We start from the raw sequence: 21,361 nt of genomic DNA on the forward strand, positions 1-21,361 counted from the left end.
CCTTCCAATACCTCAGTTGTCATATTAGCTTGCTTTTCAGACCAACAAGCAAGGTGTGCGAGTTCTCGCAATGCATTTCCGCCTGCCGCACCCGGTACAAACATAGCCAAAGCAACACGAGCAGCAGTGCTAAGCAATTTTACATTATCGTTACAGTCAGGTGGAAGGCCTATAGATCGTCGTTGCCGCTGTGAGTGAGCAGTCCTTATGATGTTTTCCCACTGTAAGTGTGTCGGTGCAAGAATCGTTAATCTCCCTAAGTAGCAATGTCCTCCAACGGCCCTGCCAGGTACACCTTGCCAAGCCCTATCCCCACATATGAGGAACACTCCCTCGGGCAAAGCCCGTGGGTCGTCACCCATAGAGATGGTTCCTTGGCTGTCAGTGTCGTTCCAGCCAGCCCCATACGCTCCCAATGATGTCCATGGCTGGCCCTTTGTTGATGGCTTAGTGCCACACCAGGATCCAGCACCATACCATGTATAGTTGCTTTTCCTGTCTGGGCTTACATCCGTCCCATCTTTTGACCAAAATTCATAGGGAGAGGAGTCGATTCCTCTGTCTCTCAATAAAGTACTTTCTACCGCCTGCTGCCAACCTGATCCCTGATATTTTGTCCCAAATACAACACATGTTTGTGTCCAGTTCCCATCGCTGCTATTCCCAATCGCTTGTGATCCTAATAGCTGTATTTCTTGGGGGTCCCAGGGCAAAGTTACATTCAGGCCTTTCAAGAGCTGTGCAGTGCAATTAGCTACTGTATGAGAGGATGTGCAATTACCTGTACTATAGCCTGCAGAAGAGCTTACATTTAACCATGGTAAACCTAATAAGCAAGTGCGAAATGGATCAGTAACTGTAGCCATAGCTAGGCAGAATTCCGAGTTACCCGTCTTTTTTGCCCAGGTTACCCACAGGTTCTGTTGTGGGTTGATGTTGTGCATTGCTTGACACTGCCGGGTTTTTCCTTTTAAATTTACTAGTAAAATAGATCCCGTGTATCCCAGCAAAGCTAGTTGTAGGGCTTCTGAGTGACGTAATCCCCATTCTAAATAGTCTTGTTTGACCGGCAAATATATCATGTCTCGCTCTTGCCCTTGAATCGTTATCAGCCTGTCACGACCCTTTCGGATGAGAGCACCCATCTGTTCCAGTGTTGTTACTACGCTGTTCCTTGGGGAGTAACTGAGAAATATATATTCCAGCAGGGCGGATACCTCTCCCCCCTTTTCTTTTTGACATATAACTGCAAAGGGTTGCGCACCCGGTGGAGCAGCAATAGCAAGGAGTAACGGCAAGTGAGGGTCATATCGGGCTGCAGCTGTGTGTTGCACTTTAGCTAGAATGCGGTCCGCAGCCACCTGGTGTGTTGGCCCCCAATTGATTTCTTCCTGCGCTGCCTTGCCTTTCAGCAAAGGCATCAATGGTTTCAAGTCCTCATTCATGATACCTGTAAGAGTTCTGACCCACTGGATGTCACCCATGAGCTTTTGCATATCTGCTAATGTTTTAGGAGGTATCATCAAGGTTAATTTTTGTGGCATAACCGACGCATCAGATAATTTCCATCCTAAATATAACCATGGAGCAGTGTGCTGTACTTTCTCTGGCGCTACCTTAAGTCCTTGGCTAGCCATCGCTGCCTCAATATCAGATAGATCTACATCAGTAAAAGGTCTTTCCCTGCAAAACAAAATATCATCCATGTAATGATATATGATAGTATCTGCCCAGCGCTGTCGCAATGGTGCCAGTGCCCATGCAACGTAGATTTGGCACATCGTCGGAGAGTTTTTCATCCCTTGGGGAAGTACCACCCACTCATACCTCTTAGCTGGTTCTGCCTTATTAATTGAGGGTACCATAAAGGCAAAACATTCAGTATCTCTAGGATCTAGGGGAATGGTAAAGAAACAGCCCTTTAAATCAATAATAAGAAGGTCATGTTCTTTAGGCAACATGACAGGACTTGGAAGACCTGGCTGGAGGGCTCCCATAGCCTGCATTTGATTATTGACAGCACGCAAATCATGCAGCAAGCGCCACATTCCTTTCGGTATGACAAAGATAGGGGTATTCCATGGACTAACTGATTCTTTTATGTGTCCTGCTTCTAACTGTTCCTGTACTAACTGCTTAGCCTGCTGCAGCCTTTCCGTAGTTAGCGGCCACTGCTCTATCCACACTGGATTATCGGTGTTCCATTTTAACTTAAGGATAGGTGGCTGCTCTAGCATGACCGCTATTGAAAAAACCTGAGGCTTGCCAGTGGTGAGTACAGCTCCAGATTGTCCTAGCAAATCTCTCCCTACTAGCATCTGCAAGTTGCCTGGAAGGTCCATGACATACACCCGCATATGTACAGTAACATCTTGAAAGGAAATACGTGGAGTTACCTGCCCTTTCATAGCTGCTGAGGACCCACCAATCCCTACTACACCAGTTACTGGACTTAATCGCCAGTCGTCGGGCCACACCTGACGTGATACAATGGTAACATCAGAGCCAGTATTGAGCAAAGCAAAAACCTTCAGGGAGTGATCGCCCCAGCTTAATTCAACCAGAATCATTGGCCGTTGCTTGAGAGACTGAGTGAAACACACCATCGGATTAGTAGAACCGAACCCCCCCACGCGTTTCTGGTCCGCGCCTTGACTGGGTTGAAAGTTTGGAAATGCAAGCAACTGAGCTATTACTGCTCCAGTCAGTATTAGTAACGGTGGACAAATGGTATATGCAAGAATGTAAATTTGGCCTCGGAAATCTGGATCAATCACTCCTGGAATGACAACAATACCACGCAAAGTTGCCGATGATCTTCCCACTAAGAGCCCTCCCAGTTGTCGCGATTTTTCCGATAAGGGCCCTATCAGTTCCGTGGGAATCTTTGTTATTTCTGAATTGGTTAATGTTACACTTGAGGCGGTTGCCACGTCCACGCTGAGGCTGAATCGAGTGGCTGGGCAACCTCGGTCAAGTATTCCTGTGCCGGTACCTGATTCTGAGACGCTACTTCTGTCCTCGCGCGGCGTTTCGCGCTGTTCTGGGGGTTTCCCTGTCGGCACTGTGAGTCAGAATTATTTTTACTGCTGTATTTTTTACACTGTACAATTGCTGTACAGTCCTTTCTCATATGGCCTGATTTTCCACATTTGTAACAAACTATCTTTAGTCAAGGTCGACCAGATGTGTTTACTCCTGCTACTGCCTGAGCTAACATTGTCATTTGCTGTCGCTGGCTTACAGTAACCGCTCGTTCGACCATTTCTGCAACTGTTGCAGTACGTGGTAGCGTTGCTAACAACATTTTTGTTTTCTCTGAGGCATTCTCATAAGCCAATGTCCTCAATAACTGTTGCTTAACATCTTCCCCCATATCTACCCGTGCCTGAAGTGCCACCCACAGCCTATCCACAAACGCAGCAAAATTTTCTGTCGGTCCCTGCCGCACATTTGCAAAAGCAGGGGTAGGCTTTTCTGCCGGAACTGCTCGCAAGGCTATTTGAGCTAACCTGGCAGATTCATGATGAATCGCAAGTGGAAACTGTAACTGTGTCTGAATAGAAGCGAACGGTCCTGACCCTGTCAACATTTGTGCCGTAACTGCATATAGAGGGTCACCCTGTGGTCTAGGGAGGGCTGCCACTGTTTCAGCTTGTCACTGCTACTCTCGCTCCCATAACATAAATTGTGTGGGCATAAGCAGCAACTTCATTAGATTAATGCAATCAAAAGGAGCATTCATACCTGCGGAAAAAATCCAACCCAGTATCTGCTGGGTGGCTGACGATTGCAAACCATACTCAGTTACTGTATGCCGTGCCTGTTGTAAAATTTTCCAATCATGATTCGCCCACCGCGCAGTATTATGCTGCTGATCAATCAGTACTGAACAAGCTAAATGTTGCACCGTATCTCCCTTTAACACGTCCCTTATCACTCGCAACCACCGATCCGCATCCCCCATTCCGCCACCCCCTTTCCCTGGTAGCGTCATTAGCTCTAATCCTGGCAACGAAGCCGATGCTATGGGTGGAGGAGCCGTTGGTTGTGGCACAGTCACAAACGTCTCTGGTTGCCGCTTCAAGTCCTACACTTCAGCCTCCAGATGAGCGTAAGGAGGAACCGTTGCAAGCAGGGGAGCCGAAGCTGAACTCCCTTCGTCCTCGTCAGAACCCGTATCCCCTTCAGGGACATCCTCACAGACTGGTAGTGGCTCTTCTCGCCGCCGCAGGTCCAAAACCCTCTCTTTCAGTTTCTCCATCAACCCCTTCAGGCAACCTTGGGGCTGAGCGAAGAGATAAGAGCCACCTGGTGCTACGGTAGCTGTGTCGACAGCAGGGTGCAGCAGCTGCGAAGCTGCCTCAGCGACACGGCGCTCCTCTTTCATAGATCGCAAGGCACTGATTACTGTCCTCCAAGCGCGACCTAGGACCTTATAGTCTTTCATGTGGCCTTCAATAGCAGCCTCCCATAGGGAGTCACCTATCGCTTGCCACTCGTCGATGGAGAAAAGCAAGGCTCCGTCCTGAAAACGTCCTTGCTCTTCTCCCCAGTCTATTAATCTCTCTAAGTCTTTTTGTGAGATCGATTCCCCACTCTTAGAGAGCATAACGAGAAGGAGACTCACCGCTGAATTCCGCTCCATTCTCGTCCCGGTTGACCTGGGGGCATCCCCTCCTCCTTCAGCCGGGCTCGTGGTGCTATGCCTCCGCGCTGCCTCTCAGCAGATTTTGAGGACCATCGTGGTCATCTGTTTATTTCCAGCGGTTCCAGGCCCCTTTCCTGGGGTCCCTGTTCGGGCGCCACTTGTTGCAGCACGCACGCCGGAGATCACGAGACAATACCAATACGGTTAGGCAAGTGATTCGTTTATTGATAGAACAATCAGACTTTTATGCATTTGTGAAAGGCGTGCTGCAACACGGCGTTATTTGATTGGTTGGCTTAAGCAAGTCTCTGTATGCTCTTGCTGTTTCAAAGTTTCTGCGTTTCCCAGTGCTTTGCTTCTTGCTGTTCTTGCAAGTTACTTGTTCCAAGGCATCAAGGACAACTCAAGAGTCCAGTACGTCCAAGTAAACGTGCCCGTTGTCATGTAGATAGTTTCCCACAAGGCTCTAGTAGGAGTTCAGCGGGCTGGAGGATGGAACTGTTTGAGCTGAACTGCTCAAGAAACACTGGCTAGTCAGGACCACGGATTTACAGTTTTGCACTTAGTTGCAAGGATCACAGAAATATTGGCATGCATTGTCACACCTGATCATTGCTGGCTCAGCAGCATTAGGGCTGAATGATTCCAGTCCCTTGAGCAGGCTATGTACTGTGGCATGCTCAGAGCCAAGTGCTTCCCCTCTCCAGAGCATCATCTCTCTAAGTGGAGCAGAGGATGAAGAACCACAGATAACAAACCCTTGGTGTGGGAGGCTGTTACGGGTCCTTAGTCCAGGCAACTTGGTTCCAAGGCTAAGACAGTCCTCCTTGTCCTATTCCAGGGCAAGAGGCCAAGAAGTGCCACTGCTGAGCAGCTTTCCAGCCAGGTTCTGACAGCAATGAACACAGGATGGGTGTACAGCTGAGAATGAGTTGGGAGGGAAAAACTACTAAAATTCATCATGAGATGCTGGAGGAACCCTGGATTGAAAAGACAGAGATACCAGGCTCACAACAGAGGTTCTGAAGCTGTGGAGAGAAAAGTTTGCTCCACTTTCTGAAAATGATTCTGGGAACAAAGAGCTCTGGAGCAAACCAAAGGATTGGAGGAGGGAGAACTACTTGCCCCGCCTAAAGGGAAGATGCATTTCCATTGTTTCAGTGTGGTGATTAATAGCGCTGCAACACATGAGGAGGCAAGAAAAGTAAGTATACTGGTAGTCAAGTGACCTGTGTAACCCACACTTGCAGAGATCAGCCTGAGGGGAATAAAGTCACCATCCACCCTCGTGGTCCTGGGAGCTTGGAGGAGCACTTCAAAGAGAAGCAGAGATAAGTCATCAGCTATCTTAGCAAAAAATTAACTTGCAGAACAAATTCCTTCACAAATGCTAATGCCTGATGATCCAGGAGGGGCCAGGCTTGCAGCTAGAACTGGTATTTCTTTCGAGACAAGCTGGCACACTTAATACAGTGAAGGGGATAAAAACGCCAAAGCTTTTGGGAATACCACCCCCTCTTTTATAACATAACCTAAGGCAGAAAATTTGAGGGGCTTTGTAAGAAAAATGTCTGTCACAAAATAAAATGAGAACCAAGAGACATGGTTCAAGAACAGATACTATACACTTCCAGAGAAAGGCTGTGAAAACTCCAGTGTAGGGCACAAAAAACTAATTTACAGCATCTTCCAGAGTGTCTTTAAAAATCAATGCAGCAACAGAAAAAGGTAGTTCACCTGGTACAAAAGAGCTCGGTCACATAAAGCCTTTGTATTGCACTTTACAAGCCCTGCAAATCAATAACAGCTAACAGGAACAGCAATTAAAATGGGTAAAATCCAGAACTTCAGGCTCCCCCCGAGAGGAATTAACCCAAATCTTTACACAGGAGAAGGGAGAAACATCCCCATAAAAATATGTTTGCTGGAATCAGCTGTCAAAGACTACAGGTCCATTGATATCAGAGCAAACAAACAAGAAGTGAGTTGGCAGCTTGGGGTGGGAGACCTGGGGAGGAGAGGTTCTGCCAACAGCTCCCTTTTGAGGGAAGGCTACAAAGGAGCCCGTAACACTGCTCTGCAGCACAGAGCCCAGTGGCACACAGTGTTCCTGTCCCCTCTGCCTGCATGGTGGCACCTGGGGCGGCAGGAGAGAACACTGCTTGCAAGCAAGGTCCTGCTGGCTAGGCTCAAGCTTTGCAGAGGTGACTCGTCCTTGCGCTGCGCTGGATGCATGGATTCCCTGCCCATAGCAGCAGGCTCTATGGCGTGTCACAGCTTTATAGCACATATTCCAGAGTGTACCTATCTGAGTGCTGCAAATACTCATGTGAGAAAACCCTCATGAACTGTGGTGCTGAGCAATGTGTAAGTGTTGCAGTTGGAAAAATTAGAACTGTATCCTATGTTCACTCGGTACAATACAAAAAGAGTGAAAAGACAAGCTGAAGGCAAAAATGGCATAATCCACAGCAGAGCATTCTGTCACCATGTGGCACCCATATATGAATTATGGTGCCATTAAAAATAAGACTAAAGTAGCTGTATGTGGGAGCTTTCCTCCCCACCTATATAAAAGTAGCAATGCAAGGAGAAATGTTTGGTTTGTACAATCTAAGAGACTAGTGTGAATGGTGGAGAAGAAATAAGGGAACCTGGAGCGTATCACCCACTTGATACCTAGGTTATGCATTACATGGATCCCATCATTTCACTGCATCATCATCATCATTTGAAATAATGAGGGACAGGGCTCTGTTGGCCTTACTTCTGCATAACAGATTCTTGCTCAACCATTGGTTTCATATAAATTGACTAGAATAGGTGGGATGGGGAGCAAGTAGGTGCGGGGAGCAGGGCTAGTCTTAATATTTACGTTAGCTGTAAAACATCAGGAAGCATGTTAAAAAAAACCATGGCAATGTAACATGCAACTATATTGAAACACCATTAAGAATAATAGGAGGGAAATGCCATAAAGATAGTCTGGAATATATTCTTCTAGTCATTGGCTTGTTACCAGTGTCTTCATGTTGGAGACTGCCAATGTGTTTCACTACCTGAACCCACTCAGTACAGGCACGGTCTACTTTTCAGAAGCAAGCAGGCTGGAACTGACCTGGCGCAGGTGCTGAGACTTGACTTGCTCCAGCTGCAGCTTGTGCTGCTCCTGCAGGCTCTCCATCTTGGTGCTGTAATCTTCGCGCAGACGCTGCTCCACCACCTGCAGCTCCTCCTTCTGCTGCTGGTGAAGCTTTTCCACCTCCTCCTCTAAGTGCCTCTCCAGATCCTCCTTCTCGTTTTGTAGTTGTTTCTTCCATCTCTCTGTGTTGATGGCTGAGGACACAAGAGCACACAGTCAGGCTCTGAGCTCCTTGGGAGCAAGGGTGGCATCAGCTCTGTAAATCACTGAGCACAGTGGTTCTTGCCAACATGGGGACTCCTTGGAATCTCAACTGGAAACAGGCTCTCACACTCTCCTCTGTCTTCCTCCCTTTAACACACATACACAGGAGTATTTATTTGAATAGAGGCATTGGCAGAGCCCTGCAAATGCTCATGCAGAACTGGGGCCTGGAATAATAAAAACAAGGAATTTCATGGACCTCCATTCCACTGCAGTGATGTTCCCTTTCTGTCCAGCATGGTCTTGGACTCACAAATCAAGCCTCTGGGGCCTCTACTTTGTCTTGGATGGTAAAGACAGCACATGTGACAATCACTTGACACAGAGCCTTTCATCTGGGACAAGAGATTTTCCTTATCTCCTTTTCTCAAGCCATAGCCTTGGCCATATTCCCACTTGCAATGACACATCAGGGAAGCAGAAGACCCATGGATTCTTGAGTTGCATCCTATGCATGCGTTACTTTCCATCGGTTGGAAGCTATTCAGCCCATAGCCCTGTCTCTTACACCAGCTCCATCAAGGGCCTCTTAAAACCATTAGTGCACACTTGCTTAAGTATCTTTATATTCAAACAATCATCTTGTGTGCTCCATGGAACCAGAGAGCACCCAAGAAAGGCTACTACTGAAGGCAATCAGAAAGTGTTCATGTTTTACTCTTGTGAACTAACCCAGTGGCAACGTCTCTAAATTCACAAGCATGTCTACAACTTGTTTCAGGAGGTGCAACTCCAGCATTCCACCAAGTCAAGCAAGCTTCAGTCTGTTTCCCCACTTGGTTCCTCCTCTGCATCGTTCCCTGGGTCCCGGGACAGCAGTGTCACAGAGTACTCCTCAGCTTTTACCTTGCTACCAAATGGCTGCTGTCAATTCAGACACTGAAGGCTTACTACAAGTTAAGTCAAAGAGCTATCAGGGAACAAGTGATTAAAATTATAATGATGATAGCACTCAGAACACCACTACAGAAAAGTATGTGTTTTGAACAGCACTGCTAGACCTTCTTTCTGATTTAGATCCATAGCTGGTTTAGAAAAATAATAAGCTTTTGAATGTACTGTGTCAGCCACTTGTCCTTCCTTTGCCTTTCAAAATGCACAGACACGTATGGGCTTGTAAGTCAGTGCAGTGGAAGCAGCTGCCTCTCTGGGCAGACAACTTCAGAATGTTTCCAAAACATTGATCCTATTGGCTGCCATCTTATGTTTCCTGGAAGCAGAAAACCATGTGTTTTCCTGTCTTTTTCTACTATGGCATCAGACTAAGTTCTAGTCTGCTCTGGTTGTGGTTTTACCTTGTGTCCTGTGTACGGTTTTGGGTGCCACAACATAAGAAGGACATGAAACTATTAGCATCTACTGGATGGCTACGGAGGTGGGGAAGGGTCCAAAGGGCACGGTGTGTGAGGAGTGGCTGAGGGCCCTGGTTTGCTCAGCCCAGAGAGCAGAGCAGGCTGAGGGGAGGCCTCATGGCGGCTGCAGCTCCTCACAGGGAGCGGAGGAGCAGCGCTGAGCTCTGCTCTCTGGGACAGCGACAGGGCCCGAGAGAACGGCGTGGAGCTGTGTCAGGGGAGGGGCAGGTGGGGGTTAGGGAAAGGGTCTGCACCAGAGGGCAGTGGGCATGGAACAGGCTGCCCAGGGCAGTGGGCACAGCTCCGAGCTGCCGGAGCTGAGGGAGCATTTGGGCAGTGCTCTCAGACACAAGGATTGGATTTGGGTGGTTCTGCAGAGCCAGGAGTTGGACTTGGTGATCCTCATGGGTCCCTTTCAGTGTGGGATATTCTCTTAAACACATTTTTTTTCAAGATTGCAGCAGTGTGTCTAATTGGCCTAGTGCCCTGACCACAGCTCAAGTTAGACCTATTCACGCAAGGTACTTATCCATGCAAGTAATATCCAAACTTTATTCAGTACTCTAGACAGACATTGCTGCTTTGGTCCTGTTCTGATCCTCACGTTTTCTGAAGCATTAAATGGGCCCTGTGCCCCTTTCAGGCTCTATGCACCCTACAGAAAGTGAGGCTGTCCCAGGGATCTCAGCACTGGAGCAATGCCACACAGAAAGCTTTCCCACCTACCTCATACCTCAGCTGGATTTATATGGTCATGAAATGTCCTGTCTTGGTGGTTTGGATTATAGCTGTAAACTGTACCATCTCTTACTTTTGCTGTAGCAGTTTTCCTTGGTGTGCAAAGCTACCACAGAGCCTGCAGCTTTGGATTCAGAATAATTGAAACTTACTCAGGCTTTAAATTGGAGCTGTAATGAAACCCTTCTTTTTGTAGCCTCTCTAATGAGATTAGCCAGCGCACAGGGAGGGCAGGCAGTGAAGTGACATGTTCTAGCCAAAAGAAAGTCAATCTGTAACACTTCCCAGAATATGAAACTCTTTCCATCACCTAAAACACAAAAGTGTTCATGCTTTGCAAATCAAACTCTGATGCAGGTGCAAAATGGAGGAAACAGGGCAAGCGTGTCTGCATGGCACATCCCCACACACCCCACATGCTAAAGGAGGCAGATAATGAAGCCATTTCCCAGAAATTTGCCCTATGCTGAATATAAAACACCTCCAACAGGAAACAGCAGCCATGCTGGGCTACAGGAGAGCTGCTGCCATCACATCCCTGCTCCCTGAGCTGCTCATTCCCCCACCTTGTTACAGTGTGCAGCAGATAAGCAAAACCCAATTCAGGCCAGGCTGGGAAGGTGAGGGAGAGGGAGATGTCACTGGTGGACCAAATCTCCTGCAGAGAACCAGAGCTGGAGCCCAGCCTCTTTGCATTGCAGGGTCACCCCATGGGAACTGGGGGCTGATGTCATACGTACAGGGACCGCTTGCTCCTGACATGAGAAATGAGCTCTGCATCCAACAGCAATAACAAATTGTGCAGACTGCACTCTTACTTCTGACCCTTAGCCACAGAACCACGGACAAATCACAGAGCCCTTGTTTGAGTTCAGTCTCCTCTGACCGGGAGGCACATCCAGACGGAGCTGGCACTCAGGCTTTCAGACCCTTGCAAATTCACAGTGTAAATTTTAAACTTGACATCTGATTGTCTTTCATTCATATAGGCATTTATGCACCTCCACACCTCTCAGCTCGCTTCATATGTCATTTGTCTGACAGCAAAGGAACACGCAACTCTGACATTTAATTTCCACTAGTGTGAGGGGAAACAGAAGGTGTTCAACACCTCTTTTTTTCCAGGAGTCTCAGTGTTGCAGCTGAAATGTGCTTATATGTATAATTTATAAAGATGGGTGTCTTGAGGGTAAAACGATTGCTTGTATTTTTATTCTAGCCTTGTTATTTCTAGCAAAACACATGAGCAAACCTTTTTGTATAAAATAACAAGTTCCTTGGTGCTTATAAAGCTGTGCATGCACACATTCCTCTCCAGGCTGAGAAGCAGTGCTTTTCTATTTCATTGCATTTTGGTTTCAGGTGAGGTGTGTGACTCCACAGCAGCACTAGAGGTAAAGGAGGAGAGTGTCACCCAAACCTAAACATCCTGCCTGTGTCCAGAAAGGTACAGCTCTCCTGAAAACACATTCACACACACACACAGACACACACACAATAGGCTGTGTTTTACTCACATGGATGTCTCAGATTCCCTGGGGCACCTCAAACAGCACTGAGCACCTATTTCTGGCCTAGATCTACATTACCTAAGATGAGATTTGATACCCAGCTCACACGTAGACAGTTAAAAGGAGGTGAATAATTACAATTAGGGGGACATTCCTGGACACTGGCCTGTCAAAACTGGGCCACCGTCCCTGAGTGTTGCTCTCTCTTCATTGACCGTACAGAGAACCTCAAGGACCAGCCTGCACCACACATTCAACATTACACTATCTGAATTAGAGCTATCATCTATACATACCAAACATTAGACCAACCACCTGTGCCAATCCTGACTACTCCAGCCTAGTTTTACTGATTCATCCAGACATTTGCACCTGTGAGTCTTACATGGTGAGCATATGCATGACAAATTTGGAATTTCTGACCAACGCCCATGCTGTTCATCTCGACTGATTACTTTTAAATTAATGAGAATCTGTTTATCAAAGTGATTGAGACAAGTCAGAACTACACTTTGCTTGTAGTCAAAATAACTAAGTAGCTGGTTCACTCTGTACATTTTCCCTAAATTTTTACCTTGAACTGCTGATGACTGCTGATGTTAAGTGACTGTTTTATTCTTTATTTGCACAGAGCTTGGCAAAATAGGTAAAATTTTGTACAACATACTGATTCATCTGAGAATGAGAACAGCATAACCCTCGCATTATGCAGGTAGGCTGTACATCTCCACTAGCACCCAAAGCTTGCACTGCTTTAGGGACAGCAGAGAACAGACTGACAAGAACTGATCTCATGCTCATGGCATTGGTTACTGTGTCTTGCTTACAGATTCAAAATACAGTTGGTTTCAGACCACCAGTCACAAAAGTAAGGGAACAGACTGATCCTCTGCTCCCTGCTGCAAACCCAGTGGAGAACATGAGCAAATCCAAGCGGTAGGGCTTCCAAATCAGAAGTGGAAATACAACAGAGAGCTTCAGATGTAGTAGTATCCTTTGGCAATAGGGACAAAAATCTCTCTGTGAAATGGCCATCAGCCAAAATATTTCAGAGGGGCATAGCAGGGAGCACAAGAAGCTGGGCATCAGAAAAGGGTTGTGCTCACCATTTCTGCAGTGAGTTATCAGAGACAAAGCAAAGGCAAAGCACAGCCCTCCCTGTTGGGAAAGATCTATGGCCCTGTCTCCCCCAAGGAGAGGCAGAGCCACTCTGGGCTCACCAAGCCATCTTCCCACCACATGGCACAATTTCATAAAATCGTAGAATCATCTGAGTTGGAAGAGACCTTTAAAAAGGTCACCTAGCCCAACTCTCTGCAATGAGCAGGAACATCTACAGCTTGGTCACTGTGCCCAGAGCCCCACCCAGTCTGACACTGAATGTCTCCAGGGACGGGGCATCCACCACCTCTCTGGGCAACCTGTGCCAGTGCCTCACAGCTCTTAATTGTAAAAAACTTCTTCCTTATATCCAGTTGAAATCTCCCCTCTTTTAGTTTGAAACCACTTCCCCTTGTTACAACAGCCCCTGCTGAAGAGTCTGTCCCCTTCTTTCTTATAGCTCCCCTTTAGATACTGAAGGGCTGCTCTGAGGTGGATTTATGAAGAGCCACTTGTTTAGTACAGACGATACACAATCAGTTTCAGTGTGCATGGTCATGGACCTGTCTGCACAACAACACTGAAGTGTAATCACAGATCCCTGAAAGGTCACAGAATCTCCTTGCCACTGGGCTTCAGAAGACACTTTGTCCCATGTATGCAGGCTACCCAGGATCAGATTACAGGGAATATGTGACTTTGAGTAAACTGAGAAAAACGCTTTTGTTGTTACTTTGCTTGTGCTACTTACCAACTTCATCCTTGATCTTTGTAAGCTCAACTCGTAGCTCGTCTATTTTCACAAGAGCATTTTCTTTCTGTTTAAGGAAAAAAAAAAAGAGAGAAATATGTATACAGTCCCCAGGTTTATCCCAGATAAACACTTTCACATGTTCACTTAGTAAAGCAGATTAGAATGATTCCTCAGATTTTTAGGGGCAGTGGGGTGGGTAGGAAGGATTATAATGAACTCATTCAGTTTTTCAAGCGTAAAAACCACCACTCGTTGGCCACAAATACCTTTGTCTGGTAGGAATACATATACACAAAGCCATGTGCTCATGGCAGCATTGAATACGCTAATTACTCCCCTGTGTCTAAAAAGACTTGTCTACTATTTGCTGTTCAATTTGTGAACCATTCATGGTTGGACAACACGTACAGGATGATATTGTTAGTTCTGCTTGAACACTTCCATCTATTTGTGCCTGTATCTACCATAGTGATATGGGAACAAAGTAGTAGTCTCACACTGCTGAATTTGCAGAGCAGATTACGGCACTTAGACCATTCTAGATATGGTGGGTATACCCTACACAGACAGACACCTCTCATAGCATGGTGCTCATGCCTATTTCCACACTTCTTTCTGATTATTTTATTGTCTGTAGGGGATATGAGCTCCTTTCCTTGACCTGCCTCAAAAGAAATTGGAATAGTTGAGGCATTAAAACAGATGAGCTGGACAAAGGAAAGATAACCCATATTTACTTTAATAATGCTGAAGTTTCATTAGAGAAATGTAGGACTTTGATAGTGGATATATAATGAGTCCTGTGTAAACTGACAAAGAAAAGCCTCAGGAAAATCTATTGGAGTTTATTGGTTCAATGCAATAAATCCCAGCATATAGGTATCAGCACAAAGGCATTTGAAATTGGAAAGTGTCCTGAATCAGGTTAGGGAGAAGGGAAAGGAAAGCAGGCTTTGTGTGGACATGCTGGCCATGTCACCTGTGGTTAGGGAACCTGGGTGAGGCTGCTATAAACGTGTCCCAGGTTAGAAAGGATCATGAATCTCCAAAGGACACTATAGAAAAATTACATTCAAGAAACAAGGCAGTGTAGTAGCAAATGGAATTAAAAAGATGGAATAAGCAAACAAGACTAACATAAATCTAATGAAAGTGGAAAAAAACTTCAGAGCCTAACATTTCTCTTTATTTTTCCTGCATTTAACTTCAGCTCTGTTAAGAGAAACACAGAACTGCTTTAACTGTGGTAATATCAGGAAATCACAACCTGGAATTTGAAGTAATCATTTACACAGTGTCATTTTGGGGTGACTTCTACCAATTCCAAGGAACTCTTTTCCCAGAAAATTTTGCTGTAAACCAAATGATTGGTGGATCTGATTGGCGGAGCCAGCTCCATACACTGACACTGCTGACTAATGCACAGGGCATTGCCTGCCAGGACTGCAGAGTCCCCAGACTGCATTAGGCTCAGAAGTGGTTTTTGTTTTGCTTTGCTTTGCTTTAGTAAAAAAAAAAAAGCCTTGAAGAAACAAAAAGATTAAAATAACCTGGTATGTGCTCCTCGCATAGACGCAGAAAACAGAGATAATGTTTCCCCTTTTGGAGAGTATCGCTGCCCAGTAGCTCCCTGGGGGTCAGGAAGCGTTCCTGACAGGCTGCCAGGAGCGATGCCCTTGGAGGTATGTGCGCAGGGGTACATTGGATATGGGACTCGCAGATGGGGAGCACCCACTTAAGTTACCCACCCCTAGAAAGTAAAACAATTTACAGCAAGGAGGCTCTGAGCCCCGTGCAGATCATTGCCAGCACCTACAGATGAACTGAACTCAGTGGGATTGCTAATAGCCTACTTACGGGAAAAAAAATGAAAATAAAAGGTGAAAATAAATAAATAAACACATGTCTTAGTTTAAAAAAAAAAAGTTTAAATTTTGATTCTACCTCAGAAATACGACAGATTCCTTCTCTGACGTCGCCTCAGATGAGGTTTGATCTACCCCTGAGGATGCTTAGCAGTGAGTTGCCCTCCAGAATAGAGGAGAAGTCAGAGCAGTGCCAGCTGGAAGATGCTGTCCCCAAACCTCTGCATGGACATCACTCCACCAGGACAGTGGAACACTTGGCCAATGCCACGATGCTGGGGCTTGCAGAGCATCCCTGAGGCTATCTCGAGCAGCTGTGTTAGTGCAGCTCAAGTGCTTTGGCTGTCATGTACCTCCCCTACCAACACCTCTCGTGCTGGCTTATATTGCAGTCACAGCTTCCACACTGCTCTTCTGGACCTCTTTTCCTGTCTCTTGGGACATCAGACATGCAAGGGGTGCCCTCAGTGACAAGTTTTATTGTAGTGCAACATTCTTGGAAGATTTTTTACTGAACAACGGCACGTCAGTTGGACTTGAACTCGATGGTCCTTATGGGTTTCAATTCGGGATATTCTATGATCAGTGCTTACTTTCCTCTTCTGCGAGAGAGGCAAGGAGTACTTTGGCTGATCACTGGATCAGCTTCATGGTCTCCTGAATGTGCAGTGAACTCAAAAATCCCTGACATTTTCTGTTACTGTAACCTGCTTTGTCAGTGTAACACGATAGGATTGGACTGCAGGCATTCCTGGGACCAGTGTCAACATGACACTAATCCCACATGAAAAAGCCTCTCCCTGTTAACATCAGTGGGGCTCAGCACATAACCAGCACACCAGAGCCAGCGCAGCCAGGGTGCTGGGAATGCCAGTGCTCGGGAAACCCCATGTTACAGTAGAGTGAAGCTGGATCTGAAGTGAGAACAAAAAGCTATCAGATCCAATGTGGAGATACATAGGGGTCCAACCTCAAAACATCAAAAAAACTAGAAGATGCCCAAGCACACAAGGTAAAGTCCGCCAAAACAAATGTGCAAGATGCAAAATTAACAGGTTATCCCATAGAATTAATCAATCTTCATTACATTTATCGCAAACGAGTACTTGAAAGAGAAGGCAGAGCAGGCAGGAACCTTTCTGCCCTCCCACGGGTTTGTGCCCAATGGACTCAGCAGACCCATGGAGCTCTGCAGCCTCCCCTCACCCAGGCACTGCTCAGAGGGACCGAGGGCCACGTCCAACCCAGGGCTTCAAGGCTCAGCTGCCACCCCAGGGCCACGGCTGGTTCCAGTGGGTGAAAAGGCCACAGACACTGCAGAGAGACTGCAAGTATCCACTCCGTCATTACAGTAGGCAAGAAAAAATTGCTATGATCTGACTCAGGATTTTTTTTCTCTCCCAAATGTGAAAGCAAGACAGTGTTTTTATCTTATTTTATTTTTTAGGTACTTTTAATGAATGGCAAATGTAATTGTTGCTTGGAAGACTTACAAGAAAGTTCTTCCATTGGCTGCGTCCCAAGAAATGACTCTGAGACTGACGTATGTCTCATAAACTAAAATCACACTCCTGATGGAGATGAAGGATATTGGCACCTCATACCTAACTCAATGGTTAAGTCTTGTGTCTGGAATATGTCCCATCTCCTCAGCTAGAAGGAAATGCAGTATGAAATAGGTAGAATGATATGTTAGCTCTGTGCTTAAACTAATGCTCTGTTGAACAAAAGCCCCAGTAACATCTCTTTTTCCTATCATAAACTTCAAAGCATGCAGACCTCCCAGCATTTCTCCTGTGGAAGACTCAGCAACATTTCAGCAAGTAAACCAGACACTGAATGGAGTACTTATGTATTCCCAATTCAATTTGAAACTCCCTGAGGACAGACAGAGGCAGGACCCCTATTGGTGCAGCTCCAGGAAAGTGGGCAGGTAGGCAGCAGGGAGGGGGAGGAATTTGACCACATTCCGATTTGTGACAGTGACCATAAACTTAGCAGTGCAGTTCTGAAAGCAAAAATCAAACACAACAATAAACAAGACTAGGTCTGCTTCCCAAGTGGCACAGGTTAGGCTGGGAGGATCAGAAAACTGCCCAGAGCCATGCACAAAGTCACCTGCAGCTGGGAAAGTTACCAGAGTGGTGGGAGTCACAGCCACAAATGGACACGTTCCTCCTCCCTGATGACTAACAATGCACTTGCAGTATGCTGCATCCAAAGGTCTGAGTACACGTATGAATTGTCTGCAAACATCCCCTCATGTGCTGCACTGCCGCCTAAAAATATGCACTGCACACAGATGCTCCACGGCACTGCACTGGTTATTAACATTGCTCCTCCTGATAGCTTTCCTGCATCCAGAGCTTTCAAAATCAAAAAGATTTAAAAACAAAACAAAAAAAGACACGGACCTGCAGATGTTGCTTAGTCATGGTCGGGCTTTTCTCAGAGTTCCCTGGGGACAGGCCATAAATTATTAGGGGTAAAAAGAGAATACACATTGGGAAACATGTCGTACCAATAAATAGTTCAGTTGCTACTTGCAGGAGCAATGACTGGTGCACACTGCGACTCATGCGCACCATGACCTACAGCCTTCCCTCTAACAGGGGTGCTGCAGTCCTGCTGGGCAGCAGTAATCCTCCCCCATCACCTCCTCGTGCCCGAAGTTCACAGGTGGAGCTGACCGCCGGGACAGCCCCCAGTGACCGCACTTCCACAAGTTTCACATTAAGCCTGTCCTTGTCCTTAGCTCCATTTAAACACATTACTAGGTAAGAGGGGGAGAGGGTAAGCTTCTCATTCGACTGAGGACGAGGATCTTAAAAACCCAAACTCTTAATGAAGTATGCTGCACAAGCACCTGTTTCTGCCAAGATAGTTGCTATTAAGAAAATTAAATGCATGCGCTCATCTTCTCCGCTTTGTGTACATAAACCCCAGGCAAAGGCCCAGGAGCACAGCATGAAGCGCTGCGTGCTGGCTTTACCCGACAAGTTCTCTCGCACAGGGCAGCCTCCTGCTACCTGTAGCTGTGTACCTACCTCCTCGCTGTTTCCTGCCAGACTCGTCCCGGTGCTCGGGAGCCCGGTCCTGTCACATTCCTCCTGAAAGCAGTTTCCAGGGGGTTGGAATCGGCTGATGGTTAAGGTTCCGTCCAACCCAAGCCACCAACACATCGTAAAGGAGCGTCAGAGGGGAGCCCTTAGACAGGTAGGGGCGGCCCGATCTCTCTTCAGACTTCACCAAACTTCGTTGACGTCTCGCACGCTCACCGACAGCGCGCCCGAAGCCCATCGCGCGCTGCGGCCGCTCCCCAGCCCCAGCCCCCGGCACGGCACCGTCGGGCATCGCCCCTCCCCGCCCCGGGCTCCCCGCTCCCGGCCCGAGGGAGAAAAATCTCCCCAAGTACCGTGCGGTCCTCGCAGAGCTGCGCTGAGAAGCAGCCCCCCATCTTGGTCCACAGCGTCAGAACGATGCCCCGGCGACGGCGCCGTCACAAGGGGCCGCCGGCCCGGGGCCGCCCGGCCGGGGGAGTGCGGCAGGGCCCGCGTCGTGGCAACGGCGGGACGGAGGGCGACGGTCCCGCAACTCCGCCAGTTCCGGCCGCGCTGAAACCCGAGAGGGAGCCCGGGCTGTCCCCGAAAGGCGGGTCCACGTCGCGGCGATCTTCATGCTGCGCTCGCGGTCATTTATCACCGCGGTCCCGCTCCTCCGCACCCATCCCGGACGTCCCCGGGCTCGCTGCTGGCTGCGCCGCGGACATCGCCAGCCGAGCGCGGGCCGGGCGGCTGCGAGCGCTCTGCGCACTGCGCGCACTGTGCGCATCCTGCGGCTCGCCGCGCTCCGCGCTCCGCGCTCCCGCCCACCCAGCGCCGCTGTCCCTCTCCTGAAGCGCTCCTTGAGATCCCCAGCAAGATCGCTGCCCGCGGTGATGCGTATGACTGCAAAGCACAGACCTCTGCGGTGTGCGCTGAGAGTTTTGTAACGCTTCGGGATGATTTTTTTTTCCCTCCAGAGAAATGCCTTAAAGTGTGGCTATCAGTGATCAGTTGCATAAGCAAGACTGAAACGCGGAAGCTGGGCACTGCAGTTCGGAGACTCCAAATTAAAACTAACAAACACTTTGGGTTATGTGATGAATCACAGTCACAGAATGGGATGGCTTGCAAGGGACCTTAAACCCACCCAGCCCCAACCCCTGCCGTGGGCAGGCACACCTCCCAGCAGCTCAGGCTGCCCAGGGCCCCATCCAGCCTGGCCTTGAGCAGCTCCAGGGATGGGGCACCCACAGCTTCTCTGGGTAGCAGTGCCAGCGCCTCACTGCCCTCTGAGTAAAGAATTTCACCCTGACATCTAACCTTAGTCTCTCCTCTTTTAGTTTAAAGCCATTTCCCCTTGTCCTGTCACTATCAGATCATGTAAAAAGTCGCTCTCCCTCCTGTTTATAAACTCCCCTCAAGTCCTTGAAGGTCCAGAGCTTTCTCTTCTCCAAGCTTAACAAGCCCATCTGCCACAGCCCGTCTTTGTAGGAGAGGTGCTCCAGCCCTCTGATCATCTTCGTGGCCCTCATATCATGGAAAAATAAATAAATAAAAAACTAAATCTTATTCAACACACAATGCTTGTGCAACACCTATCTTTTCTTTGCAACACATTGAGATGAATTTGGTTGGCTCCTGAACAGCTGCAGAGCAGAAGTAAAAAGATACTTCCAAATACAGTGAAATAATTTCATTCTCACTGTAGGAACTTCTTTTTTATTTTTATGTTTGCTAAAGTCTGTGATTTGGACCCTTCTCAGTCTAAAACCTGACTGGAAGCCTTTTAACTGTCACAGCAAAGTAATAGTATATATCTGTCAAAACGCCAGGCTTGTCAAACAGGATGATATTTAGGGTCATAGGAATGGACATGAGAAGAAAAATGAAACATTGTGAAGTCCAAAGTCATCGTTCTTAGGGAGAATTAACGGGAATTTCAATGGAAGATGGGGAGTCATCAGCTGGAAATAACAGCAAAGTTAAGGACTGTGCTGCTTATTCAGTCATAAAATGACTATGACGAATGCCTCTGATACAGCTCTGAATAAAGCAAATACTAGCCTAGGCTGTAGGAAAGAGAGGAGAGGGGATAAGGTGAGGTAATGAGTGTTCTGTGGATAAGGCAGAGACCAACAGGGGCTGGGGAAACCCGGGCTATCAGTTAAAAACCACCTCAGATGTTGCCCTGTTTCCTTACTGGAAATAGAAACTGTGGCACTAAGGGACATGGTTTAGTGAGGGGACGAGGCAGGTCAGGTTGATGAGCTGAGAAGTCTCTTTTCCAATTTAGGTGATGCTATGATTCTAAGAAAATAAAGGTAAGTCCTGCAAAGAGAGGTGTTCCTTGCAATCTATGGAATTGGCAATAGGGATATTAAAATTACATTTGAAAACATTAAAATAGTTGCACTCAACAAGGTACTTAAGAGGGTACGTTTCACAAGATACTCCAGCATTTATTGACTTAACTGGAAGCAACTGCTAGCATCTCCCTGGGTAAAGCTCATGGGTAATTAAAGTCCAAGAAGGACATCTAGATTTTTTTACACATCCCAAGGGAGCTGCTTAGTCTATAAACAGCCTGTTTTAATGGGAAAAAGGCACCCGGCTATTAATTTTTTTTTTTTTCTGCACTGACAGAATCAATGCTTTCCTCTACAATGTGCACGATACAATTCCTATTTACTGTCCATACACTTACAGTACCTTACATCTATTTTAAATCAATTCCTTCCTTTCTCTTTCTCTTTCTCTTTCTCTTTCTCTTTCTCTTTCTCTTTCTCTTTCTCTTTCTCTTTCCCTTTCTCTTTCTCTTTCCCTTTCCCTTTCCCTTTCTCTTTCTCTCTCTTTCTCTTTCTCTTTCTCTTTCTCTTTCTCTTTCTCTTTCTCTTTCTCTTTCTCTTTCTCTTTCTCTTTCTCTTTCTCTTTCTCTTTCT

The 21,361-nt window shown here is 47.1% G+C and overlaps 1 protein-coding gene across 1 annotated transcript in view; it reads right to left on the reverse strand.

The window, feature by feature from the left end:
- Window positions 1–21,361, reverse strand: part of MTUS2 (microtubule associated scaffold protein 2) — a gene marked incomplete in the record, with an annotated part of 285,788 nt that overhangs the window by 15,430 nt on the left and 248,997 nt on the right. Inside the window, 2 exon segments of the mRNA XM_021378537.1 lie at window positions 7,770–7,987; window positions 13,511–13,577. Of these exon segments, the coding sequence (XP_021234212.1) occupies window positions 7,770–7,987; window positions 13,511–13,577 (285 nt within the window).

Source organism: Numida meleagris, chromosome 1, assembly GCF_002078875.1.
Source record: "Numida meleagris isolate 19003 breed g44 Domestic line chromosome 1, NumMel1.0, whole genome shotgun sequence".
Taxonomy (NCBI): domain Eukaryota; kingdom Metazoa; phylum Chordata; class Aves; order Galliformes; family Numididae; genus Numida; species Numida meleagris.